Below are 11,698 nucleotides of genomic sequence, written 5' to 3' on the forward strand. Positions count from 1 at the left end.
TATAAATGTAATAAATGTCTTACTGTGGGAGAGGCGGATGGAGTTTATTTCACTAGAGTTGTGTCCTTGTGTCAAAGTGACTGGAAATAATAACTGAGGGTAATTGGCATAGGAAGCCTTCCAAGGCCTGGAATCTTTTGGGATAGGAAGGGGAGGGAAAATGACTTGAAATGATAATATAGGTGATTTTGCAGAGCTTCATTTTAAGTTCAGGCCCTTAAAAACAGTGGGATCTTGATCTGTAGGCTTGTGTGTTGTAAAACTAGGATGGTGAAGGTGAGGGTGAGTAGTCCATTTGCAGGAAAAGATGCCTCACAGTGAGGCAGAGGACACCACAGCTAACAGAAGCCTATCTTTGCCATCAGCAGACACGTCAGACGCTTAGCTCTGTGCTGTCCTCACTCAGGTATACTTGGCCTTCCATTTTACCAGCAGGAGCACTGCCACCTGCTTTTAAGACTCACCTTTTGGGAGCAAGTTGGGAGTTCTGCTTTGAGCTATTTTGCATAAACCAATCACCAACTGCACTGAATTGAGTCCTGATGAGTGACACTCCACTCTACTGGGCAGTGAATCCTTTCCACCACTGACACTTCACCCTGTAACAAGAGCAGCATTCAGTGCTGAACCTTTCAACTCAATTAAGCAGTGTTCAAATTGGTTTTTGAGAAGAAAACCCATGAAGAAAAGATGGCCCAGTCAGTGAGGGAGATTTAATCACTGTACACAAAGTTGTAAAAAGACAAAAGATACAGGATTAATGATCGTGTGGTCCAGAGAACGCCTAAAAACAGGTCAGGTACGTAGTTTGATGCTAAAGGAAATAAACCCACACAGAACATACAGTATTCACCATATTGTTGACATTTTACTTGAATTGGAATAACTGCATAAAAGCAGACAATGCTCATCTGCACTACACCCTAGATCAAACCCTGCCCCCTCCACACCTGCCCCACAAAAAGCCCCCCTGAAAACACACTCGGAATGCTTTCAGGAGGCACCTCAGCAGCATTGGGTTTACTGTAATCATTAGCAAGGTAGCTCCTTACTCTCCAACACTTGCCAAGTCTTCCTAAGCAACTTGCATGCTATTAATAACAAAATACTCCAAATGATAAATTTTAAAAAGTGACATTTTCCCCATAGGTAAGTTGCAGATCAATTAAATTTATTTCTTCAAAAAAGCTATTTACAGATTTACAAGTATTTGTTTTGTATTTTACAAAAAGTTACATCAGGTAATTTAAAAAAACATTTTCTTTACAAAAGCTACATAAGCAACTACACCGAGGTGTTAAAAAGAAACAGCTGTTTGCTTTTAGAGTATAAACTCTATGCCTATCCTCAGAAGATAAAGTTAAGCTAAACAAAGTGCAAGAACAATTAAAAGACCTGTTTCAAAGCCTTCCTTCTGTTAATGAAGAATAGTCCCAGCCTGTGGCTGAAGGAACTACCAGGCCAATAATTCCATAGTGGCTTGTCAGTGCTGAGCAGAGCGTGGGGATTCCACAGCAGGACCCCACCACGAGCAGCTGAAGGGAAGGGGGCAGAGAGGTTCTGGTGTGGCAACATGTGGAAGGGAGGACAATTTAGGATGTGTTTGCCTACAGGAAGGATAAGGATTTACATTCCAGCAGAAGTGATCACAGGAGTATCAGCATTGAAGAGTGGTCAGACCTAGGTGTATTCAGAAGTGGTGTGGGAACAAACTCTGAAAGTCTGAGAAAGATGACGGCAAAAAAAAAGGAAGAACCCTCCAGTCCCACACAGGCAGTGCAGCAGGGCATGGTTCCCAGTACTTAATCCCAGTGTTTCTTGGCAGCAGATTCACATCTCTCTTCCAATGGAAAAGTGGGTATGTCAAATTGATAGTTAATTTAAAAAAACAATTCAGCAAAAGGCACCTTCCCATGCCCAGTGCCTACAGGTAGTTTGTTACCTGTCTGACAAAACCTCCCCTTGGCACCTGTGACTACAAAGAACAGAGCTCTCACTGCAGTGTTCTTGGACATATCAAATATTGATCATTGAGGGGAAGTAAATACAGGGTTTGGCAATAACTTACTGGACCACTGCATTAATTGCATTACTTTTTAAAAAGAGAATTTAAAACTAGCTACCACATAGTTTGGCTTCACGGCAGCATGTCACAGGTACATTCTGCAGCAGAATTAGGGTGGGCTTGTTACAGACTAGCCTGTAAAAGCAGGTAAGTGTATCATCATTTTCAAGATCCTCATAATAACTAAGATACTCACCAAATACACATTAACACTGAATCTCCTCTATAAACTGTCCTGCTTCCTCCAAAAGAGCGTCTCAGCCATTTGCTAGACTCACATTGTTATCTGTATTTTTAATATGTGCATTTTCTGTCTTTGGGTCCCATTTTCTCTGTTTCAACAGGAAGCAAATAACTCCTCCACAGTACCCTGAAAACACAACCCTAGACTGCTTACCTGAAATTCTTAAAATAGTGCTGTACATTCTTTAGTTGGTTTTGTTTTGTTTTAACAGGATTAGCTAACTACCAAGAGGTAATCAATCTCTTGGAAAATAATCCTATGGCACATTAGAAGAGCACCTCTGTATAAGTATTGCATGGCAGGAATCACAGACCCGAACAGGCTTTGGTGAAGAAGGCAGAGGCAGTTCATTGTCAGAACAGGCATTACAGAAGATCTCACCACAGTTTCTACAATGATGCTGAATAATGGGGAGAAGAGGGGGTAAAAGGGGAAAAAAAAAAAAAAAATTACAATGAAAATACACTTGGGAAATTGGATAGCAATACACAACATACACAGAGCAGCCTGAAATTATTCCTGCCACTTCTTTGGTCTGAGCATGTAATCAGTTTTCAAAAGATAAATCCTCTAAATCCGAATCCATGATCCAATAGTAGACAGATGGTCTGTCTAGGACAGTTTATATATATATATATATATGCTTTGCAAATTTCATTCAATCCCCAGATTAAGAACACAGTCTGCTATATAAAAATATAATATAGCCAATGATATTCAAGAGATTGGATGATTCTGTCAGTCAGCTAATTGAGATTTAACAAAAAAGAAAAGAAAAAATTCTGCACACATTAATAAAGCATGGAAATCAACATCATGTTTTACTTTAAAATTGCAATAAACTCCTAATTTCTTAGTCTAGGGTATTAAAAAATGCCATAAACATACGGCCATGTGTCAAATTTTAACAGAGCTTTGTGCCAGAGCTGACAAGCACTGGAGGTGATGACACCACAAAATAGGCTGAGAACTTTAGGTATGTTCCCGTGTGGCACTTCACCAAAAGGCAGCATTTCTTTTGAAATTGGGGGGCAGCTGCACTGTACATGCCAAAGAAAGAGAAAGCCATCTCAAAAATAACCATGCATTCATGTGAGCCCTGACATTTCATGCTGCACTGCTAAGATAATTCATGTTTTTCTCATAATACATGTCAAAAGGTTGGAAGAAATTTCGTTACAGTTTTACCTTCCTTTTGGAAAGAGAAAATTCTTTTTCACATAACTTGCAATGTGTGGCCTCTTTGTCCTTCAACCAAACCTGGCCCTAGAGAAAAAAATTATCAGAAGTGTATGTATCTGATGAAGTTACACTTTGGGTTCCAGGAGACAAGACAAATCAATAGCAGTACATTTACTGTCTGAATTGCTTAACACCCTGAGACCAGTCACAAAGCCACTCTGAAGCAGTACAAGTCTGTTCCAAAACACTGCGAAACCTTATGAAACAAGACAGAGCAGGAATAGGTGTCAAGAAAACATGCCTGGGGTAGTAAAGCTGGTCAATGGCTGAGCTGGGAGAAGCAGAAAAGTATCCAAGCCTCAGAGCTGAATCCTATTTCCCTGTCCATCACATAGGAACAATCCTCAAAACACAAGCAAGTAAAAAAAGCAGGACAGTGTCAAAACCTGTTCCTGTTGCCTAAACCAATTAATACAGCCAGGAATCAGCTCAACAAAACCATTTCACACAACTAGATTCTATGACCTTTACTCAGACTGAAATAAGAGGCAAGGTGACATAAGATGTGATTGAACATGTGCAGACACAAGCTTGGCTCTGAAGGGCTCCCCCATCCCTCTAAGAAAGTTTCAACCCTCTCAGCTTTACAGATCATACCTTACCAGCTTTGGTGCTACAAGTTTTTCTTAATTACTATGATGATCAAATATTTTTTGATCACTCAGCATTAGTACATCATTTCAGATCAGTTGGCTACATACACTATGCCAGATACACTCTGTAAAACATAGATGGGTGCATCACTGCAAGAGAAGCACCCAAATGCACAGCTGAACATTTAACAAGAAAAATCAAAAGCAACTGAGTATCTTTTTCCCCCTGAGGTTACAGGGAGCCTGTGGTTTTCTCTCGCTGGAGGAAGTAATGCAAGAACTCTCTTCTGAGTAGTTGCTTTTGGAGAGAAGTCTTCTCCTGCTTACCAAAGTATTTCAAAGGCAACAGTAAAATAAATTTAAAAAGGTTTCTCTTCCCTCCAAGTATTACTGACCTGCAGCACTTTGTTCGCTTCTTTTATATCTTCTATTTTCAGCTTTGATCTAAAAAATAAGACAATGCTATTTCAAACATATATTGTCAGTTATGGTCTAACAACTTGAAAAGTTGTAGGTAATTTAAAAATCATAAGCAAAGTACTCTGGACTTTCAGTTAGTATTTTACATCACAGCAGCATCCAGGAGATGCAATCAACATCACACCCTGCTGCACTAAGCACTCCGCAAAGAGCTCTCTCCAGAGAGCTCAGGATCCTTTGAATGGTTGTCAATCTGCTTGGGGTTATGTGGTAAGAGAGATTTGTAGCAGCATAGCTCTGTGCAAACACCCAAAGCTAGCACAAAGCACTGGTCCAAAACCAGAATTTAATTTGACTTACACAAGATGACATTATGTCCTTGTGGGGAAACCAGCCTCCCCACCACAGCCATCCAGTGCTAGACCACTCAGAACTGAGTCACAGTCTATACACTAAGTTATTCTATAGGGCATGGAAGTCCATGGCAAAGCTACTGAAAAGACAGAGATGATAAAATGAATCTTGAACAAGAGATAACAGTAACAAGACCTGTGCTCGGAGCCTACTGCTCACTGCAGTCTGAAGGGGTTTCCATAAAGCAACCTCTTACATCCTCAACAGACTTAGCAACAGCCTGTTTGTCATGCAGGGAATCTTCAGCTCCTCCAAGCAAGGAATCTATGAACATCCTCACAAAAAGGTAAGCACAGTCCTGCTGGAGCCAGGGCTGCTATCTTCTACTTGGGATCCTTCTTTGGGAATGCCACAACATGGAAACTGGCCAACTCTTTTCAATACAAAACAACTCCTAATTGCCCCAGGTCTCTTCACACTAAGATATGCCATTCAGAGCACTGCCTGGCCAAACTAGATTTACTTATTTTCAAGAACTGGCCAGGTAATATTGTTGTACAAAGTATAATTCACCATCTTACTATTTTGCTCAATTGAAGTTTATATGACAAAAATAATAATGATGATGAAAACCAAAATTACTCGCTCAGCTTGGATGCCAGATCCTGGAGAGCACCTTCTTGGTCTTGACATATGCTTTTCAGTTGCTTGTTTTTTTCCTGAAGTTTAAGGAACTCCTTAAAACAAAACAGAAAAAAAACCCCAATTATTCCCAAAAATGTATTTGCCTACTGCCTAGAACACTACTACCTAAAACTGATCTTACTGAGAAAGCCAAGTGAACGGTTCGCCACGTTCTCTATTAAGACTCCCAAATCCAAACTGAATTGCAACAACACAGGATTAAACTCTCTTAGATCCCAAAAGATACAGCATTTTTTGCTTCTGCAGTCCTCTCCAGGAAGAAAATAAAAATTACTGATTGCAGAGATCAACAACACTATCTAGCCACGTGCACCAAGCCAGAGAGAAGCTCAAGCACTTTCTGGCCTACAATGAGAAGACTGAGTTTTCAATACAACTAAGAAAGGAAAACAAGGATTTCAGTTTTCCTTACTTGAAGCACTGAGTTCTGACCTGAGGCCTAAACAGGTGGTAAAAAAGCCAATTTTTTTTTTTCTCTCTATTCATTTGTGAGAATACATTAGTCTAATCCTTCTTATTTACTTGCAGCAATTCCTAAAAAATACCATGTCTAAGTTAATAATTCACTTTTCAGTAATTAATTTAATTACTAGTCAAGTTTTACTGCAGAATTTACTTTTTTAAGGTTAATTATTCCTTGTGTCTCTATTCTCAGATGAGACACAGTTTCCTTTTCCTTTTGAAGGTCATCTTCTAAGGTTTGTCGCCACTCTTTTTCTATCTTCAAATCTGTTTCCAACTGAAGCCTAGAATATGCAAAACAAACAAACAAGTCACTGTGCACAGGAGTATAACTTTCAAAAAAACAAAACCAAGTTTATTTCTTGGTGCAATATACTATTATCTTAATAAATTCATTATCAACTTAAGAACTAAGGTATCAATATCATACTCTTTAAGGCAATGGTGTAATAAAATAAACACAGTCAACTTAGAAATGCTGTCAAAAAGTGTATTTAAAGGGCAAAAATATGGCACCATTTTGAACAGCTGACCTTTGTAATAAATGAGCAAAAGAAGATTAACCACAACATACTAAAGTATTTTTAAAACATGTATCAGGCAAAGCCCCATTCACCTTGTTTCTAAAATGAAACAAACCAGCCAACCAACCCCACTGCCACTGGCAATGCAGACAATGGTTGCATGTATCTCTGGTGCTCATAAAAGTTATTTCATATTATACCTCAGATATGAATCTTCTATTTTAGACAAAGGCTTATGGCAGATTGAACAGAATTGAAAATGAAGGAGGAAGGATTTTTAATTACTGTTTTTTATTGAGCTTTCTGCATAGCTGAGGTTCAACATCAAGAGGGATCTACATTCTATTCGTTTAACTGGAGTCCAGTTACAGGAATTAGGGCTACTCTGATGGAAGACCCACTCTAGCTGGAGTTCCACCCTTGGCTTCATAGAAGAGTTGGTCTTCAGAAAGTTATGGAGAAACCAAAGGATAGAATCACACTGCTCAGCCTTCTAGATCTAGTGTGAGGTGTCCCTGTCCATACAGGGGGGTTGAACCCAGATGATCTTTAAGGCCCATTCCAACCCAAACCAGTTTGTGATCCTATGATTCTGTGACCTAAATTGTGCTAATGCAATAAAACAGGAAAAAAATCTAAGAGCAGGCATGCAAGGTTTTCTGATGGAAAACCTGTATGCACATTCATTTTCCTGTTTTAAAACCAAAACCACTTTTAAAGGGAAGACTTACATTTTGGGAAACTACCTCAGCATCTGGCTGGAAAAGATCAGAAGTGTCAGAATTGCAGAACTCTAAGGCTAGGGTCTGAACTGCTCCTTTGCCAAAATCTGCAAAGATGACTGTGGTAGTAAAGTGAACATTTGTCATGAGAGTTAAACAAGTTTATTAACATTGAGTTGTGAGAGAGGCAGGGTGGGGTAATAATTGGATTGGAAATCACTAATTTTTAAGCCCCAATCCCTGTTTGTTGTGAACTGTCTTAAATAATTTGCTATTTTTCCAAACAGGGGAAACATATGCCCTTACAGGGGGCTTTTTCATTACATTACGTATTTATTTAAATCAGTATTGAAGGATTTAGCAGTAGAAAGGGTAGAGGGTTGGTTTTTATATTACTTTTAAATTTTTATTATTCCAGTGGATTTTTATTTTTTATTTCCTGCACAGTAGTAAGTCACTCCTACCTTCTCTATAAGCCTGATCAATCAAACTATTCTTATGTCATTTATGTTTAAGTTTACACTACTACATACTTGTGGGCTTTCCTAAGTGTGTATTACAACTACTACTGTACTGTGTACTTTCCCCCACTTCTGACAATTTTCTCATGAATTAAGCTGGCACTTTTAGACAAAGAATAATGCTGTTCTTCCCCTTCCTTTCAAGCTGCACAGCATTTTAGAGGCACGCAAAGGTAGCTTGACTTTCTATTTTCTTCCTTTGCCAGTACCTAACATGAGGATCTTCAGTACTTACATTGTGTTCAAAACATTTAACAACCAGCCTGCATTAAGACACAGGACACATTGCAATCTACAGTGTTTACTGCTGCATAATTTTTCAAACAGGAAAGATTTACTTACAGCTGTTTCTCCTTCTGGGAGAATTCTTTCTGCAGACTTTCAGACTTATCCACATATTCCTGTTGAAGTTTCTCATCCTCGGCCTCAGCCTCCATTTGAGCCTTCTCTGCTTGCTGCAATCTGGTGTAATTCAAATCAACTTTGGGTAAAACTGAAGCTAGAACTAGGGTGTAGAGGGTGAAGAAGACAAATAAAAGAAAAATGGGGAAACAGAAACATTTCTAAATAAAAACAAAGTTTGGGGGAAACTCACAAACTCAAACGAGAAGTCCATACAATGCCTAGAGAAGTAGCTCCTGTTTTTTCGTACAGTAAGAGAATAATCACTGGAAGTAATCACTGGTTTATTTTATGCTCATGAATAACAGATGCCAAAGCACGATGATACATATTTTAGACTTGAAGCATATAGCTTAATGCTTTTTCTTTCTAGCTTATGTTCATGTGTTACTTTTGGAAGCTTTTTAATTTTTTTTCCTCCAAATAAATCCTGTTAAAGTATTTGCCTTGTACTCATCACTCATTAAGACAGGGCAGAGCATGTGTTGTGCAAAAGCAGCTCAAAGCAACACAGGCATAAGGCTGAACACAGAGCACTGTAATCAGACAGCAAAAAAACCTTAACTAGCCTAATACAAGACAAAACACTCTCTCAGGTCCCACGACATTTATAGAACTACCTCAACTACATCGTATTATTAAATCATCTGTATGAAAAATAATGCATTCTTACACTGGTTTAAATAACTCCCATACTATAGACAAAACAAATAAAACCGATTGATCAAGAAATGAGGGATAGGGGCTTTTTACCAATTGATCAAGAAATGAGGGATAGGGGCTTTTTTTATTTATTTAATATTTCCTTTCTGAATGCCAGGGGTTTGTTCCTGCCTCAGCTAGCACCCCGCCCTGGAATCCAGTAATTAAGTGTGGTTCCTCTCCGCTTGGTCACCTCTTCAGTCCAAAAAAAAATGGATGTAATGTAACAAAAGTCAAGGTGTTAAAATGGAACTTGTATCATGCCTACACCTGTCTTGACAAAAAGGTAGGAGAATAAAAGGGCCTGTAAGATACCACTGAATGTCCCCACCTGCTGCATCATGTTCAACAAAAGGGTTTCAAGGACTTCTCAGGTAAGTGGTGGGAGAAATCTGTGATACTCTCTCTGTGCTTTATTTCTCACCTCCCAGCAGCTACCTGAATGCAGAGTGACTCACAACTCCCAGTGTTGGCTAAAAAAAACAAACAGGAAGTCAGTAAAATCTACTGCAATTTGTCACAGCACTTTGTGCTTCTGCTGATCAAGTTGCACTGGCAGGAGTTTCCAAAAGCTGCCAGTAAAGAAGTGACACATGTCTAGAATCAAACTACCTTATAAAGTGTATACTATCTCATTCAACTATACCCACTTGCTTTAAGAATGCTCTCAATCACATTTGCAATGGGTATGCACAGAGGGTAAAAAATACATATGGAAAGGAGAATGCTGGGAAAAGCAGGGTCAATTTCCTGGGCAGAAAAAGCTGAATGAAGCCACAGAAAACTTTAGCACCAAAATCTGATCTCTACAGTGCAGGCAAGCAGCAACTCAAAGCACACATGAGTTGTAAAGACTGCCTGATGCTGAGAGGAGGGAGGGAAAAGGGGTTGGACAAAAGCACACGTATGATTACTGCCTAGACACAGGCACAGACAGGCAAGATCCTTAGCTAACAAACAAGTCAGACAACTTGAAGATCTGGGCCCTGAATGCAGACCCTATTTCTCACTACAGCTTCCACTCTAGCTGCCAGGGTGCAGCTGTTCTAGGCAGGAGTCACAGCTACAAAATTTGCTGGGCTGTGCTGCTCTCCCTGTCTGCAGCTCCATCCACATCCAGGCTCCAAACACATTTTAATCCTGTGAAAATATCTAACCTCACATCACATCAGCAAAACGGAATTGTGCTTTAGCTGTTTTATCCCCAAACCCTGCAATTCTGCCACTGCATATATGCTGACACCACCCTCCTTTCTTAAACATACTGTTCTAATAGAGCACTCAAGCCCCTTTCCCAAACTCCTGTCATGCTGTTTAAGAAAACAGTGCTAGTTACAACCAAAAAACCCAACAGAGAGCACGCTTTTGGGATAAATACAGCCTAAAAGTGAAAAAAGATAATCTGGGGAAAGGGAAATATTAGTAAGAAGGGCTACTTTTTAAATCTGTTAGTACCATAAAGAATAGGAAAAATCACTAGATCAGAAACAAATGTAATAAAAATGTACAGAGAGTTGACTTTAAAATACATTTTGTTTGACACTTAAGTGATTAAATAGCATTAGAAAACTAGCTTACATTTGCTTAATAGTAGTGCAATAATTTACTTTTTTAAACTTTTTTTTTAAAGGGGTAAAAGTGAGCTCAGAGATGATGCTCTTTCAGAAAACAAAACTGAACCCAGCTGCTATCTGCTACAGTGCAGGGTTTCTAAATACCACTTTCTATTGAAAATATGCCATTTCAACAGTCTTAAGGTGTATTTTGTCACTAATTATTTAAACACAGCAGATCCAGAGGAGCTTTCAGAATGATATATCTTTGACAAGTTTATACTGGTGCTGAGCTTCACTGCTGGCACACTTGACGAATGACATTGCAATAGTCCTAGTTTGAGTTAACAGATCTTTGTCACTTCATGAATGGAGTGGACAAAAATCACAGACAGATGGAGGCAGCAAAATAGTAAAACCAAAAATTGGGATAAAGGATAAAAAGAAAAAGAAAAAAGAGGGGAAAAGGATGTCAATAAAAGAATATTCATGTCACTTTTTTTTTTTTTAAATACATAACCATGTTTTTCATAATTAGGTTTAAATGGAAAAAAAAAAAAGACATGTCAAACATCAACATGACAGGGCTTATGGATATGTTATATTTTACAATTTAAAAGATCAGCGTTGCATATAGGCCACTAAATTAAAAAATATGAATCACATTTTAATACTATGTAATGTGTGCAGTCTGATACCATAATGTAAATTCATTAACTGGAATTTTTGTCTTTCACTTTTCAACTTTCCAGTGTAAAAACTCATGATGTCATTGAAATTAATGGTACTGCAAAAGCAACAGACAACCACCTGAAGAGTTTCAGCAAATGCAGCAGTGACCCCTGAAGGCATTAAATGTTCATAATAAGCACATGCTTAATTACAAACAAGATTAATGCTTTGGTTTCTACTGCATTTCATTCAGGTGGGTGCAGGGGAGAGGAAAGAGGTAACAATCAGAACTTTTAAAGAGCTGAAAAAGCTTCTGGTATCAGCACAAAAACATAGGACTGGAGGAAAGAAGGTGGAGGAAGAAAAATGAAAGATTATTTTTGTATTTAAAATAAGTGTATTTGCTATTAAAAAAAAATATATATATAAAAAAAATTGTCAAGCACTTAAATTTTCAGAAAGGTTCTTTTAAAATTTACTTGTTAAAAGTTACATTTCATTGACAAGTGTGCAGGAA

The 11,698-nt window shown here is 38.5% G+C and overlaps 1 protein-coding gene across 1 annotated transcript in view; it reads right to left on the reverse strand.

Moving 5' to 3' along the window:
• Window positions 1–2,565: 2,565 nt before the first annotated feature.
• Window positions 2,566–11,698, reverse strand: part of RUFY2 (RUN and FYVE domain containing 2) — a 23,092-nt gene continuing 13,959 nt past the window's right edge. The window contains exons 12-17 of the mRNA XM_009994858.1: window positions 8,195–8,314; window positions 6,240–6,369; window positions 5,561–5,655; window positions 4,540–4,588; window positions 3,498–3,575; window positions 2,566–2,709 (exon numbers count right to left, since the gene is read on the reverse strand). Coding sequence (XP_009993160.1) covers window positions 2,566–2,709; window positions 3,498–3,575; window positions 4,540–4,588; window positions 5,561–5,655; window positions 6,240–6,369; window positions 8,195–8,314 — 616 coding nt within the window. The remainder of the gene's footprint in view (window positions 2,710–3,497; window positions 3,576–4,539; window positions 4,589–5,560; window positions 5,656–6,239; window positions 6,370–8,194; window positions 8,315–11,698) is intronic.

The sequence above is a fragment of the Chaetura pelagica genome, unplaced genomic scaffold, assembly GCF_000747805.2.
Source record: "Chaetura pelagica isolate M959 unplaced genomic scaffold, ChaPel_1.0 scaffold112, whole genome shotgun sequence".
Classification (NCBI taxonomy): domain Eukaryota; kingdom Metazoa; phylum Chordata; class Aves; order Apodiformes; family Apodidae; genus Chaetura; species Chaetura pelagica.